This window comes from Scyliorhinus torazame, chromosome 4, assembly GCF_047496885.1.
Source record: "Scyliorhinus torazame isolate Kashiwa2021f chromosome 4, sScyTor2.1, whole genome shotgun sequence".
In the NCBI taxonomy this organism is placed as follows: Eukaryota; Metazoa; Chordata; class Chondrichthyes; order Carcharhiniformes; family Scyliorhinidae; genus Scyliorhinus; species Scyliorhinus torazame.
In genome coordinates, this window is record NC_092710.1 from 232,161,644 (window position 1) to 232,186,411 (window position 24,768).

Consider the following 24,768-nt stretch of genomic DNA (forward strand, 5'->3'; position numbering starts at 1 on the left):
AAGGGAAATAGGAAAGGTAGCAGCAGCAACCCAGGGGGGAGGGGGTGGGAGGGAAGGGGCCCATCCGGGCCCTTAGGGGTTTTGTACAGGTGTTTGTATATGAGTTATTTATATTGGTTTTTGTGACTTTATTATTTTGGATATTGGCTAGGTTTTATTTTTGTTGTTGGCAGTTGCCGTCTAGTTAATATATTATTTATTCTTAAAAAAAAACGGTCATCGTTATTATTTATATTGTTTCAAAGTTGCAAAAGGGGAAAATTTTGTACTGTATTTGTTTGACCGAAAAATTTGAATAAAATATATATTTTTAAAAAAACTATCCCACTGATAGAAAACAACATAGCCTATCTTTATACTTTTTCATAACTACAGTTCTCCAATCCTGGCAACACCCTCATAAATCTCCACTGCACTCTTAATGCAATCAAATCCTTTTTATAACGCATTGACCAAAACTGAAGGCAGTATGCTAGTTGTGTTCTATACAGTTCAAACATAATTTTCCGATTCATATATTCAGTTCCTCACCAATAAAGAAAAATATCCGATATGCCTTCTTCACCACCTTGTCAACCTCTCCTGCTATCATCAGGCATCTGTGGACATGCACTCCATGGTTCCTCTTGTAACTTGTTTTTATACAATAATACAAAATGATGATTGTACTACGCATCCCCATATTGGTGAGTTGTGTTGCTTGACTTAAACAAAATTACTTTCAACTATTCTGACTGTGTGTTTTGTTCATTATTTTATCATCCTCTATTCGCCAATAGAGGAGAGGATAACCCCAGCCAAGAATCAAGATCAAGTGTTTCCCAAAACAAGTGGTATGAGGTAATTATTGATTATGGAGACAGGCCGGCAAATTGCCACATATTTTCAGTCTTTCATGAAGCAACTTCAATAGCCAGATAGATTATTAGCATTTCAACTACCTTTCAGTGTTTTACTAAATTTGAGTGAAACCCCACAACTAAGTATAAAAATCCTTACTTTGAGGAAATGGGCAGAAACCTCACTATGATAGTTCCCTTCATGCAATCAATAAGGGATGTAGAGGAGACAATGTTCTGGGTTGATATTAGCTTGGAGGGTCCCAATTGAGCATTTCTGCTCCATAATATGTTTATGATGTAACATTCCTGGATCCTATTGGGTAGGGACAATTGGTTACCCCTTGGAGAATATGCTGTTTATTGAACAGTAAACAATACCTTTATACAAAAGATACAAAGAAACAACTGAACAGAACACATCGCAGTAACCATGAACCAACAAGAAAAAGGCACCATGCCATACACACGGCAGTTCGAGTCATTCCTTCTCTCTCTTCCCAGCTGGCAGCTCTCAGCAGCAGACTCTCAAGGCATTACCTGAAACCTCTTCCGCAAACTCTGTATCAATCAGTATATGTGTTCACCCATGCCTCAATGGGGGAAGAGGATACATCATAAAAATGCAAGAGGGTGTATTAGAAAGTTCAGGTACCTTTCTAACATATTCTTCCATCAGTCTAACATGGATGAGCCTAAATATTGATTGATATCGTAGAGTTTGGGTAAGAGAATATTCTCAACTGTCGTTCCAAGTGACGTGGAAAGAACAGTCAAAATTGCATATTTTGCAGTTTTTCATTTCTACTATTTTCACTGAAAAGAAGTTTGTTTGTAAAAAAAATTACAAATTTTCCAATCTTTTTTCACCCTTTTCCTTCAATATTCCCTCCTGATTCATCCGCTAAAACAATAACTCGGAAGCTACAACATGGTCTTTTAGGCAGCGGGGAAGACAAACCTGGAAGATTTGAGGAATCTGAAGTTGTGAGTCGCTCCTGTGGTGTCGGACTGAATATTTACAATTATCCTGAATTGTCACATTGTGGACAAGATATCTCAAAGCTTACTTTTGACTGAGCTGTTAAGAGCAGTAGCTAACAATGGCAATTTTATGTATTAAAGTAAACAAGCAGCTTTAAAGTGCTTGGCATTTGTACTTTTCAATGAACTAATGACAGTTTTCCTCCTCCAAAGGCTGGTGAAAGATGCTCCGTGGGATGAGGTTCCACTGGCTCACTCACTGGTGAGTTTTGCCACTGCATATGACTTCTTGTATGAGCAACTGAACAATACTCAACAGGAGACATATCTGGAGGTCATCGCTGGTGCCTCTCGCTACATGTATGAAAAATCTTACAGCCGAGGATGGGGATTTCAATATCTCCACAACCATCAACCAACCAACTGCGTGGCCTTGTTGACAGGAAGCCTCATTCTCATGAATCAAGGTATGTAAAGTTGGTATTTGAAAATGTGGATTTCAGAAAAGTTACAAAGTTGCTTACGCAATCAGTAGAAATAAAAACCTGGAAAGATGTAAAAAGATGCAAAAGAGCTATCCAGCCTAATCCCATTTTTCCGCTGTTAGACCAGGGAGAGAAATTGTGGGACCTGGTGCTTTTCATTTCTAAACTCCTTGTTCACCCCCTCCACTCTTAATCCTCCCCCTCACATCCGTCAGGTGGCCAGAGTTGGGAACCATAGTCACAGTGGAGTTGAACTATTTATATAGAGGTTTAGCAAAACTTCTTGGCTTTTGCATTCTATGTCTCTATTTATAAAGCCCATTGAAAGCTTAAGTTTCAGTATGATATATTTAGTCAGACAATCACACACAACTTAGTCAGTCATATTCATATACACATTTGGGGTGCGGCAGGGTGGCACAGTGGTTAGCACTGCTGCATCACAGCACCAGGGACCTGTATTCAATTCCAGCCTTGGGTGACTGTGTGGAGTTTGGACGTTCTCCCCGTGTATGCGTGGGTTTCCTCTGGGTGCTCCGGTTTCCTCCCACAATCCAAAGATGTGCAGGTTAGGTGGATTGGCCATGATAAATGATCACTTAGTGTCCAAAAGATTTTTCATAGAATTTACAGTGCAGAAGGAGGCCATTTGGCCCATCTAGCCTGTACCAGCTCTTGGAACAAGCACCCTACCCAAACCCACACCTCCACCCTATCGCCATAACCCAGTAACTCCACCCAACACTAAGGGCAATTTAGGACACTAAGGGCAATTTATCATGGCCAATCCACCTAACCTGCACATCTTTGGACTGTGGGAGGAAACTGGAGCACCCGGAGGAAACCCACGCACACACGGGGAGGATGTGCAGACTCCGCACAGACAGTGACCCAAGCCGGAATCAAACCTGGAACCCTGGAGCTGTGAAGCAATTGTGCTATCCACAATGCTACGGTGCTGCCCGGTTAGGTGGGGTTGCTGGGTTGCTGGGGTGGGGTAGAGGCAGGGGCCAAGATAAGGTGCTCTCTTTGAGGGTCAGTACAGAATCGATGGACTGAATGGCCTCCTTCTGCACGGTGTGGATTCTATGATTTTATGCAACAAGCTCCGCTTCTTTGAACCTGGTCCTGTGCAATATTCAAACGTCAGCTCAAGAACAGCTTCTTCCCTGCTGCCATCAGACTTTTGAATGGACCTACCTCGTATTAAGTTGATCTTTTCTCTACATCCTAGTTATGACTGTAACATTACATTCTGTAGTCTCTCCTTCCTTCCCTATGTACGGTATGCATTGTCTGTATAGCATGCAAGAAACAAAACTTTTCACTGTATACTAATACATGTGACAATAATAAATCAAATCAAATCAAATCATCATCCAAGAGACTTGAACCTCACAAGCACCAAAAATAACAATTCCAAATACAAATGACAATACCTTTACCAGTGACAAATTCTATCGGCGCAAGTCTCCTGATTTCAGGTGCAAGTTTAAAAATGGCAAAATGTCCCAGTAAATTAGCATCAACAAATTCATCTTCTAAATCTGCTATTTGTATCCAAACAAGTGGACAAGGTTGACATAAAAAATACATTCGACATTGAGGGAGAAATATTTTCTCATTTTAAATTGAAACTAACCATACTTACAAATGCCCAGCATGGAGCATATAATAGGAGAACAAAGTAGTGAATATGCTGGAAATCTTAAATCTAAACAGAAAATGCTGGAAATACTCGGAAGGTCAGGCAGCATCTATGGGGAGAGAAACAGATTCAATGTTTCAGGACCATGATTAGCACCAGCCCTGGTGAAAGATCACGGACTTCAATTTCTCTCTGCGCAGATGCCACCAGACGTTCTGAGCATTTCCAACACTTCCCGATTTTATTGGATCAAAAATAACCCCTTTTTCCAGTCCTCCAAAAAATAATCAGGCTCTTATGAGCCTCTCATTCCCCTTCAGCAAGAAACCCAGCAGCAGTTGCCTAAGATCTGGTTTGGCACAACTCTGATGGAAAATTCCGGGAGAGTCCTAGAATAGGATTTGAGCCGGGCACAAGTCAATTTTCCATTCACCTGGCCCGCTCCAGTTGGCATGATCAGGATCTCACCCAGTTTGTTCTAATTTGTGAGATTAAAGTTGAATGCAATGGCCTTCATTCACTCTACCCATCCCCCCCCCCCCCCCCCCCCCCGCCCCAAAATGGGAAGTCACACAGGTGCGAACCACTACTTGTCCCTAAAAGTGGGGACCATGCGTTATGGACAAGGGAGTGAGTACCCTATCTATACTTACCTCCAGGGTGTCGAGGGGCAATCCTTCTGGGAGGTGGGGGGAGGGGGGGGGGGGTCATGCTGGGCTGGATGGGCTTAGTTTGTGGTCTTTCCTGCGATGTGGTTTGTCCCTCTGTAACTTTGAAAACCTTTAAAGTCTCTTTCAGCATGTCAATTACAAAGAGCTGTCAGTTGTAGTTAAGTCTTCCCTCTGATGTGTTGGAAACTTTTGATGTCTCTCTCAGCATATCAATTTCAAAGATCTGTCAGAAGAAGATAAATGTCTTCCCACTGTAGCCTTGTAAACCTATGGTGTCTTTCCCAGCATGTCAAGTTCAAAGATCTGTCAGGTGAGAGTAAAGGTCTTCCCATTGATGTCTTGAAAAGCTTTGAAGCGCTTTTTCACATTCAATTTCATTCCCTTTTAACTTTGTCAAGCCTCTGGGCTTGTTGAGAAGCCGAAAAGCTTTGAACTGTATTATTTACATTGAATTTCATGGTCTGTTACCTTTTATATGCCTCTTATTTGACAGGTCCAGGCTATTTCTGTTTGTTTTTAGAGCTTTTCATGGTCCAATAACACTGAAGTGCTTCTTCTTTTGAGCAGGTGTTGCTTCTAACTGCAGTTTTTTCATAGAGGCCTTTTCTTTGTTCTGAAGAGCTTCCTAGAAAGAGCATGTGTTCTTTCTAACTGTAGTTTTTTTCTACTGGACTTTCCTCTGTTCTGAAGTTCCTCTTAGAAAGGCGCTCTATCTGACTGCATTTTTTCCTTAGTGGGTCTTTTTCAACCTCTGAAGTTGGAACAGCATACATGTATTGGAGGTTGCTTTTAGCCATTGAAGAAGCTGGCGCAAACCTGAAATTAAGGTCCTCAATGAGGACCTTCTTGCAGCCATTGTTTAATTCTTTGGATAGATGTTATGACCTCGAGGGGGCTTGGAGGACTTTGGAACCTCTGGGTGGTCAGTGACATGGCTGGACAATGCCCAAAACCTTGCACCTGGTTGGCATTGCCAGGTTGCAATTGTCAAGGTGCCAGGGGAAGGACCTGAAGGGGTCTTGAAGGAAGCATGGCCTTTGGTGATCCAATAACAGAGTGTCTCTGTCTTGTGGGGGGGGAGCAATGATGCCTCAGACTGAGGGGTTGTCAATTATGCCACTGACTGAAGATTTGGGAGGGGGGGTCAAGTCATTCTGATGCCTGTGTTGTGGGAGGCGCAGTTACCCGATTACTTAGTGTTGGGAGGGAGAGCTTGCCCCTCTGTGGTTAAGGGTTGGGGTGCTCCCTTTGTCTCCGAGGGGTCGCAATGTCCTTGCGAGGGTGTTGCGACCCCATCACATTACCCTGAGATCGGACGCACTTTAATAAAGGAGCCCTTATCTCTAAGGAACCGGACCTGCTGTTGTGTTTAGGCCTCGCCCCTCTCAAATTCCCCCCATCATATCCCCCTCCATCAGACCCCCCCCCTTTTCAGACCCCCTCCATCAGGCCCCCTTCATCAGAACCCCTCAACAGATGCCCCCAAACAGGCCGCCTCCCATCAGACCCCCAACAGACATCCCCTTCAGTCAACCCTGCCTGAAAGCTGAAGATTGGCCCAGGCAATAGAGTGTAAAATCATTTCATTTTTGCTAATTCTTTCCTAACATTTGCCTCAGACATAAGTGTATAAAGTAGCAGCTGTTACAAGTGTGAGAGGCTTCCTGGAAAGCCAGGTACACCTCAAAGGACTTCAAATCCTTTGACAGCCTTTGAAATGCAAATTGTCCGTTCAATTCATACAGCAATACATTGCATTAGCCAATGATTGATAGTTTTATTCCTCCAGAGACAGGTGCTTGGTGGATTGTTGATCTATCCTTCCCTTCACGCTTGAATGCATCAGGTATGCTGCGTTGATGCTAACCATAATGTTTATAAACATTTTCTATGAGTGACAGTTCTTCATCACATCAAAAGCAGCAAAGTGCCTTTACATCCTCATGAATTCCTTTAGGAGACTGATGCCTGCTTGGAAGGGTGAGATTGCAGCCAAGGACAGACAACATCACCAGAATGTACTCTGGCTGCCAGTACATGTGGTTGCACAGACCCAAAGACTCTTATTCTAATAACTGTCTATATTACCAGGGGCAGCACGTCAGCATTGTGGCTAGCACAATTGCTTCACAGCTCCAGGGTCCCAGGTTCGATCTGGCTTGGGTCACTGTCTGTGCGGAGTCTGCACATCCTCCCCGTGTGTGCGTGGGTTTCCTCCGGGTGCTCCGGTTTCCTCCCACAGTCCAAAGATGTGCAGGTTAGGTGGATTGGCCGTGCTAAATTGCCCTTAGTGTCCAAAATTGCCCTTAGTGTTGGGTGGGGTTACTGGGTTATGGGGATAGGGTGGAGGTGTTGACCTTGGGTAGGGTGCTCTTTCCAAGAGCCGGTGCAGACTCGATGGGCCGAATGGCCTCCTTCTGCACTGTAAATTCTATGATAATCTATGACTACAGAAGTTCATCCAAGAGTGTAATATCCACCACATGCATCTTTGCCATTTAGCACATTGAGTTGATATGCGGCCACTTGCGAGAGGAAGAACACTGACCAAGCCTGGTTCCCCCAACAGCATAGGCCCTGGTGATTAACACAATAATAATTGTTATTATTTTCATAAGTAGGCTTACATTAACACTGCAATGAAGTTACTGTGAAAAAACCCTAGTCGCCACATTCTGGCGCTGTCTTGGGTACAAAGAGAGAGAATTCAGAATGTCCAATTCACTTAACAAACGCGTCTTTCGGGGCTTATGGGACAAAACTCTCCTGGGCCCTGTCTTGGTCCATAACCCTGTAGATTACAGCTCTTCAAGTACATAGTCTCCCTCAAGAATACAAGAACACCAGAACTAGGGATTGGAATAGATCATACGGCTCATCAGGCCTGCTCTGTCATCTAATGCAATAATGGCTGATCTTGAACCTCAGCTTCACTTTCCCTCCTACACCCCATATCCCTTGATTCCCTGAGGGACCAAAGATTTCTCAATCCCAACCTTAAATATATTCAATAGTGGAACATTCAAAACCCTCTTGGGTAGAGAATTCTACAGATTCACAAAGCCTTGAGTGAAGTCACTTCTCCCCATCTTAGTGCTGAATGATTGACCTCTTATTCTGAGAGTGTGTCCCTGTGTTTTAGATTAATTTCTCAGTATCAAGCCCCTTCAGAATCTTAAATTACTTTTTAGTTGCAAATGAGGGTTTCTGTCTCCACCGCCCTTCCAGGTAATGAGGCCTACCCTGTGGGTGACTCCCCTTTTATCCTTCTAAGAATTATTTAAGGTTATGCTCTCTGAAAATTTGTTAAGGGAAATCAGCTCTCCCTATTTACTCAATCTTGGCCTCATAATTTCATGCAGCTCAATTGAATTACCATTCAGCCTTCCCTTGTCCAACATCACCCTGTCTATCCAATCTTCCCTCATAGCTAGAATTCTCCATTACTAGCATTCCTCTGTATTCACTTGCCTTGTTTGCAACCCCACCCATGACATCCTCTCAAAATTTATTTTCTCACACTTCTCTGTATTGAATTCCATTTGCAAATATTCTGCCCACCTGGCCCGTCCTTTCAAAATCTTCCAAAACGTTTTTGCACACTCATGTGGACGCTAGGATGACATGGGCATAAAAGGGGTCAGGTGTAAGGAGTGTGGAAGTTCTCCCAGAGTGCAGGCAGATACACAAATCATAAGAGCTGCTGAGTTACTGTAATAAATATATAGTATGGCTAGTTCCTGGTCTCCAGTTATTGGAACCCAACACTTCTACATGGTGTCAGGAATTGGCAGAACAGCACAGGGACTTTGCTGCACTGACCTCGTTTTTGACGAAAATGTCGCAGACGACTGGACAAAAGTTGAAAAAAGAGAGGCATTTCTACTTCGGTGCTGGCCTATTGGACAAATCAAAGAAGATACAGATGAACACTCTCCTAAATTTAGTAGACCCCGAGGTGGTTGAGAAATTCGACTCCTTTGTTTATCAGATGGAGGAAGAGGATCCTGAAATATTGCTGAAAACGTTTGAGCAGATATGCATGCCAGTAAAGAACGTTATCCCGGATGGTCACATTCAATACTAAGTTTGATGAGTCTTATTCATATGCTGCAGCTTTAAAAGTGCATTTGACACCCTCACTGAAGAACGTGTGAGAGATTGCATTGTGTGTGGGGTCCATAGTGGTTGGTCTGCAAGAAGCTTCGTCACGAGAAAGATTTAACTCTGGGATCTGCCATCAACATCTGTATACTGAATGCACAGAAAGAAGCAGCAAAGAGTTAAGGTAGGAAACAAAGGTTTTCATGCCCTTGCCCAGCAGCGGCCGCGATCACTCGGAGAATAGAACAACAAGTCTGGCATTTGGTAAATGCTGTAACAAGTATGGAAAATGGAATCACTTTGTGAACTGCTGCAGATCCAAGCCACAGCAGTCTGCCCATGCCACCTGCCACACCTCAGTCGGTCAGTTCTCTATGTTCCTGAGCACAGAGTAAATGAATTGGAGTGCAATCAAAGGAGCCTCCAAACACACTTTACTGTGAGAGCATTGACATCCTGACGGAGAAGGGTGAGATTTTCACTACATTAAGCATTGTTTGCAGCAACTCAATAAACTAAAAGTAAAGATCGACACAAAGTGCAATATCCTACCCAGGCTGTTCTTGCGGACAATCAACCCAAATGCTGCACCAAATCCCAATACTCAGGTGGACCTGATGGCATAAGGCGAACAAACTGTCCATGGCATGGACACTCTTTCACTGCACGCAGGGCAGTTTCCAGTTTCATGTCATTAACCAAAACATAAACCCGCTGTTGGGTCTTTGGGACAGCATCACACTGGGGCTAATCCACCTTGGTCCAGATGTACATAGATGCACCAGGCTCCAGAAATGATGGAATACAAAGACCTATTCACCTGCAAAGCCATTGCGTAGCTACCTGTAATATATCATATGAAGCTGGATGACTCAATTCCATCCATAGCCTATGCTCTGAGAAAAGTACTCCTTGCGATGAAGCAGAAAGTAGTCGATGAGCTGCACCGCATTACAACACGGGGTGACATAGTTCCCATAGACTAGGCCATAGGTGATTTCAGCAATGGTGGCTGCAGTTAGGAAAGACAGCTCGGTCAGGATCAGCATCGAGCCAGTTCACCTAAATAAGGCACTGTTCAAATCTCAGCACCCTATGAAAATGGTTGAACAGGTGATAGCTGACATGCCCAATGCCAAGGTTTTCAACACCTTGAATGCGAAGTGTAGGTCCTGGCAAATCCCGCTGGGTGAAGAATCCTTGAAATTCACTACATTCATGTTTCCGGGAAGGGGGCAGCACAGTAGCACAGTGATTAGCACAGTTGCTTCACAGCTCCAGGGTCCCAGGTTCAGTTCCCAGCTTGGGTCACTGACTGTGCGGAGTCTGCACGTTCTCCCTGTATCTGTGTGGGTTTTACCCCGGGTGCTCTGGTTTCCTCCCATAGTCCAATGATGTGCAGGTTAGGTGGATTGGACATGCCAAATTGCCCTTAGTGTCCAAAAAGGTTGGGTGGGGTTACTGGGTTACGGGGATAGGGTGGAGGTGTGGGCTTGGGTAGGGTGCTCTTTCCAAGGGCCGGTGCAGACTCGATGGGCTAAATGGCCTCCTTCTGCACTGTAAATTCTATTCTATGAAACATACTGTATCCTTCACATGCCCTATGGGATCTCCACTTGCAATGAGGTCTTCAAACGGTCAAGGAGCAAAAGCAGGCTGAAAAATCATCGCCAATGACACCCTGATCTGGGGTCGAACAATGCAGGAAAGGAACACAGATCTTTGTTGAATCCTTGACAGAATCGGGGCCATGCAGTTAAAATTCAACCCTGCTAAATGCAGATTCAGGGTCAATCAGATTCCCTATGTGGGTCACTTGCTCACAGCTGATTGTGTGAAGCCAGATCCAGACAAGAGAACAGCTATATGGTAGATGTCCAATCGCAAGGACAAGCATGCCTTGCAGTGCTTCCTTGGTATGATGAATTATCTTTCCAAGTTCATTCCTTGCTGCAGAGAAGTCTCTGGACCTCTTTGTCAGCTCCTCCACTAAGATGCCAAATGGTGTTGGCAGGAACACTGTTGCATTCCACATGTTCAAACAGGCACTCTCAGCACCTCCGGTGTTACAATATTTTGACATTCAAGCCCCTGTACTCCTCTCAGCAGATACTTCCCAGCATGAATGGCAGGATGGCAGACCAGTACCCTTTGCATCATGGGCCCTCACTCACACTGAGACTCGTTATGTCCAAATCGAGAGGGAACTCCTCGTCCATTTCCTCGCTTTTCAGAAATGTCATGACTTCACATAAGTTTTGAAACTGGTCATCAGCCTCTTCACACTGCTTCTGCATGATTGCATGCCCAAGCTGTTATCTACAAACATTGTAAGGAGCTGTACGCTGTACCTTGCTGATGATCTTTCCAGAGTCTTCCTACCTACCACTGACCAAACAAATTGTGTGGAGGACATCATGACTATACAGGTCCTCGCATCTCGACAAATAAAGGAACTTAAGGGTGTCCTCCAGGCGGATCTCATCTGCAGGTAACTATACAAAGTTGTTATGAAAGGCTGGCCCGAGTCCTCAAAGGAGCTTCCCCACGAGCCCTGCACATTCTTCTCCTTGCACGTGGAGCCATTTGTACAATATGGGCTGATACTGCGTGGTTAGCGGTTTGTCATCCCCACCTCTCTGCAGAGGGACTACACCCAGGAACTCCACCAAGGGTTGGAGGCAACCAGGTACAGGGCAAAGGAATCCCTATACTGGCCAACAATGTGGACATGGACTGAGGGGTACCAGGTGCATGCCATGCAATGCACTCAAGCCGCATCAAACCAAAGAACCACCGCACTTAAGGTCCTGGATCTCCCATGGCCGTTCAGATATTTTTTAATGGAGCAGCACTTGGTTTGAGTTGACTCGTATTCTGGTTGGTTTGAAACCACCTACCAGACATAAAGAGCAACATGGTTAAATTCCAGCTCAATAGACATTTTGCTACTCACGGCATCCCACAGCGTATAATGACTTGTCAGTTCATTTCCTGAGAGTTAAGGAACTTTTCACGCGTATGGGACTTTGAGCACATCACAAGTAGTCCATCGTCCAATAGCCTGGCAGAGAGGACAGTGTATTCACCTGATTGAGAAGAGTGCCTGAGGCCAGACAGACCTCTAAGATGTCATCCTCAGCTTGCAAAATATGCACAGACAGGTTTGCCATCATCAGCACATCACAATTTCTCTGGGTGCACCAGGATTACAAATTTCCATTGCCAAGTCCTTGCATCCACAGGTCAAAACCAACTTGAGGGGCCCTTATGAATCACCAATGAAGGGGAAAGAGGTATTACGATTGAAATGTTCACAAACAGTCTGCTTTTTAGAACCTGGTCAAATAGAATCCAGACTACCCGCAGACACAACAAATTAGCAGTGATATACAGTCACGCTCCGCGGCCAAACAGCCAAGTCGTCTCCTCAGAAGATGCTCAGTACCTGCATAACCTACTGCAGGTCTGAACCATCACCATCAACCAACACCATACCCCATGTATCCAGCCTGCAATTCAGGCCCCCATGCGAATGGAAATGGAGACCCATCCAGAGGTCAACGCATCAAGCCCTGTAGCCTCGGGGTACACCACAAGAACATCTGATGCTTTTCACACTGAAGACACCAACCTAAGGGCAACTATTCTGTACATTGTAAATGATTATATGTTGTTAGCCCTGTTTAATTTAAATGTGGTCAATAGTTTACACCTTGTGACTGTTCTCCAACATTGTTACACCTCAGTACTACCGGTTGTCCCAAATCAAATAGGGGAAGGTGGTCACATGGACATTGGGATGATGTGGGTATAAAAGAGGTCACGTGTCGGAAGCATGGGGGTTCTCCCAGAGCGTGGGCAGGCACACAGCATGTAAGAGTTGCTTGAATGTTGTTCATAAACAGCAATTATTATTAGCCTCTGGTCATCAGTTATTGCAACCCAATACTTTCACATTTACCATCAACATTATGACCAATTTTAACATCATCTTCAAACTTCTTAATCATGCTCTCAACATTTAAGTCTAATTCATTGTCCGAGTTAGGTAGCATCTGTGCAGAGAGAAATGAAAGTAACATTTTCAGGCCCATGACCTTTATAGCCAGTTCAGATGAAAGGTCATCAGCCTGAAATGCTAACTCTCCATTTCTCACCATGAATGCCGCGAGATCTGCGAGTATTTCTCACACTTGCTGCTTTTTATTTTAGATTTCCAGCATCCACAGTATTTTGCTTCTTGCTCATCTGGTCGAATCAGGAGTGGGATTTTCATTCAGCAAGTATTAAGAGCTATTAGAGCTTTTTCTTTACCCTTCAATTGATTCCACATTTTATTGCATAAGATAGTTGTAAATCTTTGGATCGATTACATCCGAGAAATGGACATGAAGTGGGTATAATTGAATCAAAATACCGGTAACGGCTGCTTACACTGGATGCTTTCCAATTTAGTTTCCAACTCCATTTTCTGTTTGGGTTTTCAGGTGTGACTAACTCTAGTTAGTTTCTCAGTTCCAAAATTCAAATGAGGTCCTAATGATGTCAGTCAGGCAATTTTGTGACATTTGCACTGGAATAGCTCTGAGCCATAAGCATACCCTTATATAGTAATTATCCAGGGCAACAAGAGGTTGCAACAAGAGGATGTTTCCACTTGTAGGAAAAACTAGAACCAGAGGACACAATCTCAGACCAAAGGGACGATCCTTTAAAACAGGTGAGGAGGAATTTCTTCAGTTAGAGGGTGGTGAATCTGTGGAACTCTTTGCCGCAGAAGGCTGTGGAGGCCAAATCACTGAAATCTTTAAGAGAGAGAGAGATAGATTCTTGATTAATAAGGGGATCATGGGTTATGGGGAGAAGGCAGGAGAATGGGGATGAGAAAATATCAGCCATGATTGAATGGCGGAGCAGACGCGATGGGCCGAGTGGCCTAATTCTGCTCCTATGTCTTATGGTCTTATGGTTGCGTCATTTTAGTGCATTTAAAGAGGCCTTTAAGACCAACTGTATACTAAAGCTTTCCTCCCCACTCCCCTCACTGTTTTACCGTTTTTCTTCCACCTCTGTTAGTGTGTAGTTATTTTGGGGTTTTTCACTTTGGCAGGTAATTTCCTCAGAGTGTCGGAGGACATAACTGTGACAGACATGCGGTGGAAACCATGATTCCTCATGATACAGTACTTCTGAGAAACTGACAGTTCAGAGCTGGGCTCAAAATCCATGGAAAATCTTGGTTCTGATATTTTGACACTCCTGTTTTTGGGACATCCTCAATCTTAGTCCAATTGCTTAGGTGTTTTGAGCAAATAGAGGAAGAGCACAGGAGGATACGGTCAGGCAGAGCAAACTGCACCATCAATGTGACCCTCCAATCTGATCTTACAGGTAGAGGCACACCACTTGAATTAATAGCAGGAACTGGGGGCGCAATTCTCCTATTGGGAGTCTAAGTGCCGACGCCGGAGTGAAAACCGGAGTGTTTCACTCCGGCGTCGGAGCCCGCTCCCAGCCCCCTATTCTCCCGACCCTGGGGGGGCTAGGAGCGTCGTCGTTTCATTTACGCGAGCCGGGCCTTGGCGCCGCGTAAAAGCGGCGGCGCATAAATGACGCGGCCGGCGCCGCGTAAATGACATCACCCGCGCATGCGCGGGTTGGCCGGTGCCAAACCGCGCAAGCGCGGTTGCCGTCCTCCCCGAGGCCGCCCCGCAAGAAGATGTCAGATGGATCTTACGGGGCAGTGGAGGAAAGGAGGTCCTCCTTCAGAGAGGCCGGCCCGCCGATCGGTGTGCACCAATCGCCGGCCAGACCCCATTTGAGGCCCCCCGGTGCAGGAAACCCCCTCCCCCACCACAGGCCGCCCCCCCAGCGTTCCTGTGCTGTTCCCGCCGGCAGCGACCAGGTGTGGACGGCGCCGGTAGGAACCCGTCTTATTGGGCAGGCCGCTCGGCCCATCCTGGCCGGAAAATCGCCGTTCGCCCATTGCAAATGACGAGCACCGATTCTCCCAGCAGCCAGCCATGATTCTCGCCGCGCCGGTTTGGGGGGGTGGGAGAATCGCGTGCAGGTGTCGGGGCGGCGTGGCGGGACACACGCGGCGCCCCAGCGATTCTCCCAACCGGCGTGGGGGGGGGTGGGAAGAATTCCACCCCTGGTCCTGCAGATACTCTGATTCACCAGGGACATGGCAGTAGAACTGGAGCATCTACTGTGAGGACATGCTGCCTGTCACAGAAAAGGCCAGCTGTCCACCCAAGATCTCTGCCTTTGCATCCTTTAGGCACATAACACAGTGGTAGAATGGTAAACCAGGCTATCTGCTTTGTACAAATATCATCCATCATAGCATTGAATATTTAGCCATGATACAGTAGGCTGCTCTCTCAGGCTTGGTTTTGTGTCTGCATATTAGGTGATAGATTTTCCTGTTTGTGCTGGGCATGGGAGCAGTGCTTTAAGAAAAAAAACCTGCAAGATGTTTCATTGCTCTACTTTCTGTCAATTCAGTTAAATGATGGGGCATTTACCACCTATACGGCATTTCTGTCAAGGTTTCGTTATGCCTGATCATTTCCATTTCCTGTTTTGAGTGACAGAGGCAAAACAGTAAATTGCTGGCTTGCAATGTTAATTGGACTAACACATTCAAATCTGCCTTTGTTGCACTTAGTTTGATGATACACCATTTGTGGAATCATATTTTTGATCAACTTACATTACCCCAGTATTAAATCGTACTTGCTATTCAACTATCCAATTCCAATGTGGGTTATTTGAACAGTGCAGATTAAGTACAGCAATGCAGCACATTGTCTGCTCAAGCATACTGCTCAAGCATACAGCAGAGAATCATGTGTGATGATCAGTGGACCCCACAGGATTTCCTGTCCCATTGTGCCCCCCCCCCCCCCCGTGATTATGAAACACGGGAACGCTTCCTTAAGATGACAGCTGTCCTACTTGGAAAGACATTTTTTTTTTTTTATTAAATATTTTATTGAAAATTTTTGGTCAACCAACACAGCACATTGTGCATCCTTTACACAATATTATAACAACACAAATAACAATGACCTATTTTATAAACAAAAAATGAATAAGTAATAAATAACAAAAATGAAAACTAGCCCTAATTGGCAACTGCCTTGTCACAAGTAGCACTCTCCAAAAATATAATTTAACAGTCCAATATATAATTATCTGTAGCAACGACCTATACATACTATACAGTATATATTAACAACCCTGAGAGTCCTTCTGGTTCCTCCTTTCCCCCCCCCCCCCCCTCTCCCCCGCCCCCCCCCCCCCCCCCGATCCTGGGCTGCTGCTGCTGCTGCCTTCTTTTTTCCATTCCGTCTATCTTTCTGCGAGGTATTCGACGAACGGTTGCCACCGCCTGGTGAACCCTTGAGCCGACCCCCTTAGGACGAACTTAATCCGCTCTAGCTTTATAAACCCCGCCATGTCATTTATCCAGGTCTCCACCCCCGGGGGCTTGGCTTCTTTCCACATTAGCAATATCCTGCGCCGGGCTACTAGGGACGCAAAGGCCAAATCATCGGCCTCTCTCGCCTCCTGCACTCCCGGCTCTTGTGCAACCCCAAATATAGCCAACCCCCAGCTTGGTTCGACCCGGACTCCTACTACTTTTGAAAGCACCTTTGTCACCCCCATCCAAAACCCCTGTAGTGCCGGGCATGACCAAAACATATGGGTATGATTCGCTGGGCTTCTCGAGCACCTCGCACACCTATCCTCCACCCCAAAAAATTTACTGAGCCGTGCTCCAGTCATATGTGCCCTGTGTAATACCTTAAACTGAATCAGGCTTAGCCTGGCACACGAGGACGACGAGTTTACCCTGCTTAGGGCATCTGCCCACAGCCCCTCCTCGGTCTCCTCCCCCAGCTCTTCTTCCCATTTCCCTTTTAGTTCATCTACCATAGTCTCCCCTTCGTCCCTCATTTCCCTATATATATCTGACACCTTACCATCCCCCACCCATGTCTTTGAGATCACTCTGTCCTGCACCTCTTGTGTCGGGAGCTGCGGGAATTCCCTCACCTGTTGCCTCGCAAAAGCCCTCAGTTGCATATACCTGAATGCATTCCCTTGGGGCAACCCATATTTCTCGGTCAGCGCTCCCAGACTCGCGAACTTCCCATCCACAAACAGATCTTTCAGTTGCGTTATTCCTGCTCTTTGCCACATTCCATATCCCCCATCCATTCCCCCCGGGGCAAACCTATGATTGTTTCTTATTGTGGACCCCCCCAAGGCTCCAGTCTTTCCCCTATGCCGTCTCCACTGTCCCCAAATCTTCGGTGTAGCCACCACCACCGGGCTTGTGGTGTAGTTCCTCGGTGAGAACGGCAATGGGGCTGTCACCATAGCCTGTAGGCTAGTCCCCATACAGGACACCCTCTCTAATCTCTTCCACGCCGCTCCCTCCTCCTCTCCCATCCACTTACTCACCATTGAAATATTAGCGGCCCAATAATACTCACTTAGGCTCGGTAGTGCCAGCCCCCCCCTATCCCTGCTACGCTGTAAGAATCCCTCCCTCACTCTCGGGGTCTTCCCGGCCCACACAAAACCCATGATGCTCTTTTCAATCCTTTTAAAAAAAGCCTTCGTGATCACCACCGGGAGGCACTGAAACACAAAGAGGAATCTCGGGAGGACCACCATCTTAACCGCCTGCACCCTCCCTGCCAGTGACAGGGATACCATATCCCATCTCTTGAAATCCTCCTCCATCTGTTCCACCAACCGCGTTAAATTTAACCTATGCAATGTGCCCCAATTATTAGCTATCTGGATCCCCAGGTAACGAAAGTCCCTTGTTACCTTCCTCAACGGTAGGTCCTCTATTTCTCTACTCTGCTCCCCTGGATGCACCACAAACAACTCACTTTTCCCCATGTTCAATTTATACCCTGAAAAATCCCCAAACTCCCCAAGTACCCGCATTATTTCTGGCATCCCCTCCGCCGGGTCCGCCACGTATAGTAGCAAATCGTCCGCATACAAAGATACCCGGTGTTCTTCTCCTCCCCTAAGTACTCCCCTCCACTTCTTGGAACCCCTCAACGCTATCGCCAGGGGCTCAATCGCCAGTGCAAACAATAATGGGGACAGAGGGCATCCCTGCCTTGTCCCTCTATGGAGCCGAAAATATGCAGATCCCCGTCCATTCGTGACCACGCTCGCCACTGGGGCCCTATACAACAGCTGCACCCATCTAACATGCCCCTCTCCAAAACCAAATCTCCTCAACACCTCCCACAAATAATCCCACTCCACTCTATCAAATGCTTTCTCGGCATCCATCGCCACTACTATCTCCGTTTCTCCCTCTGGTGGGGCCATCATCATTACCCCTAACAACCTCCGTATATTCGTGTTCAGCTGTCTCCCCTTCACAAACCCAGTTTGGTCCTCGTGGACCACCCCCGGAACACATTCCTCTATTCTCATTGCCATTACCTTGGCCAGGATCTTGGCATCTACATTTAGGAGGGAAATAGGTCTATAGGACCCGCATTGTAGCGGGTCCTTTTCCTTCTTTAAGAGAAGCGATATCGTTGCTTCAGACATAGTCGGGGGCAGTTGTCCCCTTTCCTTTGCCTCATTAAAGGTCCTCGTCAGTACCGGGGCGAGCAAGTCCACATATTTTCTATAGAATTCGACTGGGAATCCATCCGGTCCCGGGGCCTTTCCCGCCTGCATGCTCCTAATTCCTTTCACCACTTCTTCTACCTCGATCTGTGCTCCCAGTCCCACCCTTTCCTGCTCTTCCACCTTGGGAAATTCCAGCCGATCCAAAAAGCCCATCATTCTCTCCCTCCCATCTGGGGGTTGAGCTTCATATAATTTTTTATAAAATGTCTTGAACACTCCATTCACTCTCTCCGCTCCCCGCTCCATCTCTCCTTCCTCATCCCTCACTCCCCCTATTTCCCTCGCTGCTCCCCTTTTCCTCAATTGGTGTGCCAGCAACCTGCTCGCCTTCTCCCCATATTCGTACTGTACACCCTGTGCCTTCCTCCATTGTGCCTCTGCAGTGCCCGTAGTCAGAAAGTCAAATTCTACATGTAGCCTTTGCCTTTCCCTGTACAGTCCCTCCTCCGGTGCTTCCGCATATTGTCTGTCCACCCTCAAAAGTTCTTGCAGCAACCGCTCCCGTTCCTTACTCTCCTGCTTCCCTTTATGTGCCCTTATTGATATCAGCTCCCCTCTAACCACCGCCTTCAACGCCTCCCAGACCACTCCCACCTGGACCTCCCCATTATCATTGAGTTCCAAGTACTTTTCAATGCACCCCCTCACCCTTAGACATACCCCCTCATCTGCCATTAGTCCCATGTCCATTCTCCAGGGTGGGCGCCCTCCTGTTTCCTCCCCTATCTCCAAGTCCACCCAGTGTGGAGCGTGATCCGAAATGGCTATAGCCGTATACTCCGTTCCCCTCACCTTCGGGATCAATGCCCTACCCAGCACAAAAAAGTCTATTCGCGAGTAGACTTTATGGACATAGGAGAAAAACGAGAACTCCTTACTCCTAGGTCTGCTAAATCTCCACGGGTCTACACCTCCCATCTGCTCCATAAAATCTTTAAGTACCTTGGCTGCTGCCGGCCTCCTTCCAGTCCTGGACTTCGACCTATCCAGCCCTGGTTCCAACACCGTATTAAAATCTCCCCCCATTATCAACTTTCCCATCTCTAGGTCCGGAATTCATCCTAGCATCCGCCTCATAAAATTGGCATCACCCAGTTCGGGGCATATACGTTTACCAAAACCACCGTCTCCCCCTGTAGTTTGCCACTCACCATCACGTATCTGCCCCCGTTATCCGCCACTATAGTCTTTGCCTCGAACATTACCCGCTTCCCCACTAATATAGCCACCCCCCTGTTTTTCGCATCTAGCCCCGAATGGAACACCTGCCCCACCCATCCTTTGCGTAGCCTAACCTGGTCTATCAGTTTCCGGTGCGTTTCCTGTAACATAACCACATCTGCCTTAAGTTTCTTAAGGTGTGCGAGTACCCGTGCCCTCTTTATCGGCCCGTTCAGCCCTCTCACGTTCCACGTGATCAGCCGAGTTGGGGGGCTTCCTACCCCCCCCCCCCCTTGTCGATTAGCCATCACCTTTTTCCAGCTCCTCACCCGGTTCCCACGCAGCTGTATCTCCCCCAGGCGGTGCCCCCCCGCCCATCCTCTCCCATACCAGCTCCCCCCTCTCCCCAGCAGCAGCAACCCAGTAATTCCCCCCTCCCACCCCCCCCGCTAGATCCCCCGCTAGCGTAATTACTCCCCCCATGTTGCTCCCAGAAGTCAGCAAACTCGGCTTCCCCCCGTGACCTCGGCTCGCACCGTGCGACGCCCCCTCCTTCCTGCTTCTCTATTCACGCCATGATTATCATAGCGCGGGAACCAAGCCCGCGCTTCTCCCTTGGCCCCGCCCCCAATGGCCAACGCCCCATCTCCTCCACCTCCCCTCCTCCCCCCATCACCACCTGTGGTAGAGAGAAAAGTTACCACATCGCAGGATTAGTACATAAAACTCCTCTTTCCCCCCTTTTTAACCCCCCTCTTTGCCCCCCACATTCGCCCCACCACTTTGTTCAAACGTTCTTTTTAATAACCCGCTCATTCCAGTTTTTCTTCCACAATAAAAGTCCACGCTTCATCCGCCGTCTCAAAGTAGTGGTGCCTCCCTCGATATGGGACCCACAGTCTTGCCGGTTGCAGCATTCCAAATTTTATCTTCTTTTTATGAAGCACCGCCTTGGCCCGATTTAAGCTCGCCCTCCTTCTCGCCACCTCCGCACTCCAGTCTTGATAAACGCGGATCACCGCGTTCTCCCATTTACTGCTCCGAGTTTTCTTCGCCCATCTGAGGACCATTTCTCTATCCTTAAAACGGAGGAATCTCACCACTATGGCTCTGGGAATTTCTCCTGCTCTCGGTCCTCGCGCCATCACTCGGTATGCTCCCTCCACCTCCAACGGACCCGCCGGGGCCTCCGCTCCCATTAACGAGTGCAGCATCGTGCTCACATATGCCCCGACGTCCGCTCCCTTCACACCTTCAGGAAGACCAAGAATCCTCAGGTTGTTCCTCCTTGCGTTGTTTTCCAGTGCCTCCAACCTTTCCACACATCGTTTCTGATGTGCCTCCTGCGTCTCCGTCTTCACCACCAGGCCCTGTATGTCATCCTCATTCTCGGCTGCCTTTGCCTTCACGACCCGAAGCTCCCGCTCCTGGGTCTTTTGTTCGTCCTTTAGCCCTTCGATCGCCTGTAGTATTGGGGCCAACAGCTCTTTCTTCATTTCCTTTTTGATCTCTTCCACACAGCATTTCAAGAACTCTTGTTGTTCAGGGCCCCATGTTAAACTGCCACCTTCCGACGCCATCTTGGTTTTTGCTTGCCTTCCTTGCCGCTGTTCTAAAGGATCCACTGCAATCCGGCCACTTTCTCCTCCTTTTTCCATCCGTATCCAGGGGGGGTTCCCTTCTGGTTTACCGCACAGTGTTTTTAGCCGTCAAAATTGCCGTTGGGGCTCCTATCAAGAGCCCAAAAGTCCGTTTCACCGGGAGCTGCCGAAACGTGCGACTCAGCTGGTCATCACCGCACCCGGAAGTCTTCGGAAATACATTTTTAACGACATTGTTTCCTCTACAAACCTCACCGCAAGTGTGAAAATCTGATTAGTGTTAAAACCTGTCTCATGGGGTGACATCAGTAAGAGACAGAAGATGAGACTTCCTTGACCTTGAACTGCAGCTTCTCATGTGACTGACCCGTGTGATTTTGCAATCCAATGCTTGCCAAGAGGATCTTAGGAAATTGTGGCTAGGCAGGCTGTAATTGTGGCTAGGCAGGCTGTAATTTTTTCCATCTCTCATGATATACCTCAACCCCCTGAGCATGCAAAATATAAAGCTTTGAAATCCTTTAAACCACTCTGGCAAAGTTTCAGAACAACAATAATTATTTATGTGAAACAGAGATGTAATAAACTTTTGTGTAAAATTAAAATGTTTGAAATCAGTTGCCAGTAAATGTTTTGGAGCATTGACTTATTACATAATGCCTTCAACAGAACAACCTGAGAAGTAGGAGGAGGAAAAGCCATATGTTCATGGGGCCCCATCAGACATTCAGTAAGAACACAGTTGAACTTTTACCGCAGAGTATATCTGCTCACAAAATCCCTTATCCGCGATCGACACCATGTCCAATCTCCAGCGGAGTCACTGAGAGCGGCCTGACTCCAACATCAAGTCCACAAAATGCGGATCACGATCCGATATCACGATTGGCAAGTACCCCACCTCACCACCCCAGGGAGAAATGGCCTTCCCACCACGAAGAAGCAAATCTGGGAGTAAACCCAATGGATGTGGGAAGAAAAGAAAGCACCACATCCCTCGGAAACTTAAATCTCTATGGGGCTGCCACCCCTATCTGTTCCATGAATACCAATAACTCCTTTGCCACTCCAGATGGACTCAGAGACTTGGGACTCTACCTATCCAAACTAGGATCTAAAACACAATTGAGGCCCCTGCCCCCCCATAATTAACCACATTGAATCAAGGTGTGGGATAGAAGCCATGACCTTATTAATAAATGCCATGTCATCCCAGTTAGATGCATACACATTAACCAATACCCGCCAGCGACCCACTAATCGGTGGCACAGTAGTTAAGACTGCCGCCTCACAGCTCCAGGGACTCAGGTTCAATTCCGGCTTCGGGAGACTGCGTGGAGTTTCCACTTTCTCCCCGTGTCCGCTTGGGTTTCCTCCGGGTGCTCTGGTTTCCACCCAGAGTCCAAAGAACTGCAGGTCAGGTGGATTGGTCATTCTAAATTGCCCCTCAATGTCCAAAAGGTTAGGTGGGTTACAGGAATAGGGTGCAGGCATGGGCTTAAGTAGGGTACTCTTTCCAAGGGCCGGTGCAGACTCGATGGTCCGAATGGCATCCTTCTACACTCTAGGGATTCTATGATTATGTACCTGTCAACTGACTCTGCTAATATATTAATGAAGAAAAAGTTACCCTCTTATTAATCAACACAGCGGTGGGTTGACGTGCCTTACAATCAAAACCCGAGTGATATAACAGCCCCACCCAACCCTTCCGCAGCCTTGTTTGATCTTTGATTTTCAGATTGGTCTCCTGGGAAAACCTCATCTGCCTTCAAACTCTTCAGGTGTGCAAACAGCCAAGACCTTTTTACTGGGCCCTCCTCGCTAGGTCACTCATATTCAACCCCTTCACATTTCATGTTATCAACCAGACAGGGGGCCTCTGACGGCGCGCCCCCCCCCCCCCCCAAACCGAAGATCAGCCATATCCACCCAGTGAGGTAATCCAGCATTGCCCCAACTTGCGTCACCTCCAGGCCCATCCAAGACGGCTGCCACATCCCCCATCAAGCCAGTCCAAAAACAAAGCCCTTTTGTTTTGGTTTGATCCAATTTCTATTAACAACCCCACAGAAAACTTGATATTGGGTAAATTCAGAGAATTAGTTTATTTCACACACTCAAACATGAGAGGAAGAAGGCAGCAATACTTCCTTTTCACTCATACAATAAAAGAGAGGGATAGAGAAAGAAAGATGTACAGGGAAAAGATCACAGAGTAAAGAATTATTCTTTCACGTGAGTTAAGAGTCCAGAATCAAAGTGTAATGGTATATTACTTCACAGAGATCGTCAGCCTAAAAATTGTTCCTGGATAATAGAAGCGACGTCTGTGATGAGATAGGCAGGCAGAGATGAATTAGTCCTTTAGGCAGTGATATAGGAGTTAAGGAGTTCAGTAGAAATGGTGTAGATGGGGCCAGGCATTCAACCTGGACAAGGCCCCTTTCTATGCTGCTGCTTGGTAGGTGGAACATAGCAGACTGATTTATAACACAGCAAGACACTAAAACTGGTCCTCCCAGCTAAGGGGGAGCGGGTTGGGGTCATATCACATGACACCCACCACTCCATTTTAGCTTTGACAAAGGTATATAGTTCTTTGTCTGGGTTCCTGTCATTGTTCATGTTCAGACCATTAAGAATTTGTAAGAAATGTTGCAGGGTCCCTTCTCCTAGCAAATGACTCGACTCCAGTGACCAGGTCAAGCTCAGGAAATGTAGATGGCTTTTATATAATTCCATTTGAATTTGGCCTCTGAAGTCCACAGGGTTTGCTGGAGGAGGCCATTCAGCCCTTCGAGCCTCCTACACCATTCATTATGGTCATGGCTGATCATCAAGTTCAATACTCTGATCCTGCCTTCCCCCCATATCCCTTGATCCCTTTAGCCCCAAGAGCTATATCTAATTCTTTCTTGAAATTACACAATGTTTTCGCCTCAACTGAATATAATCCTAACCGATTTAGTCTCTCCCCATATGACAGTGCCGCCATCCCAGGAATCAGCCTGGTAAACCTTCGCTGCACTCCCTCCATATCTTAGCCTCTTTTCAGAGATGAGGAGCAAACTCTTTTGGTACTGCCAGATTAGTTCCTATTGTTTGAAGACATGGCTTTAGTCATTTGAAAAGGTCATTGTCCAGTTCTAGAATTTTAGGAATTAGCCATGATTATTCAAAAAAAATAAGTGTGAAGCCTTATCCCCACTACACCAGCTTCACTCAACTCTCCACTGTCTGAACAGTCACACATCACAGGGCAGGTAAGTACGTTACTGATGATCAGTTCACCTGTACTTTCCAAAATAATTATTTGCTGGACAGACTTATTTATTGCCATGACTACCTGTATAATCCAATGCTCCAGCTCTGTTGGCTGGACAGCTGGGGCGAAATTCTCCGGTATCGGCGATGTCCGCCGACCGGCGCCCAAAACGGCGCAAATCAGTCGGGCATTGCGCCGCCCCAAAGGTGCGGAATCCTCCGCATCTTGGGGGGCCGAGCCCCAACCTTAAGGGGCTAGGCCCGCCCCGGACTAATTTCCGCCCCACCAGCTGGTGGAAAAGGCCTTTGGTGCCCCC

General features: G+C 46.9%; 1 protein-coding gene across 2 annotated transcripts in view; it reads left to right on the plus strand.

Annotated features, from left to right (window-relative positions):
- Positions 1-24,768, plus strand: part of dse (dermatan sulfate epimerase) — a 137,535-nt gene that overhangs the window by 74,679 nt on the left and 38,088 nt on the right. For both annotated transcript variants that reach the window (XM_072499432.1, XM_072499433.1), the window contains one exon: positions 2,037-2,290. In XM_072499432.1, coding sequence (XP_072355533.1) covers positions 2,037-2,290 — 254 coding nt within the window. The remainder of the gene's footprint in view (positions 1-2,036; positions 2,291-24,768) is intronic.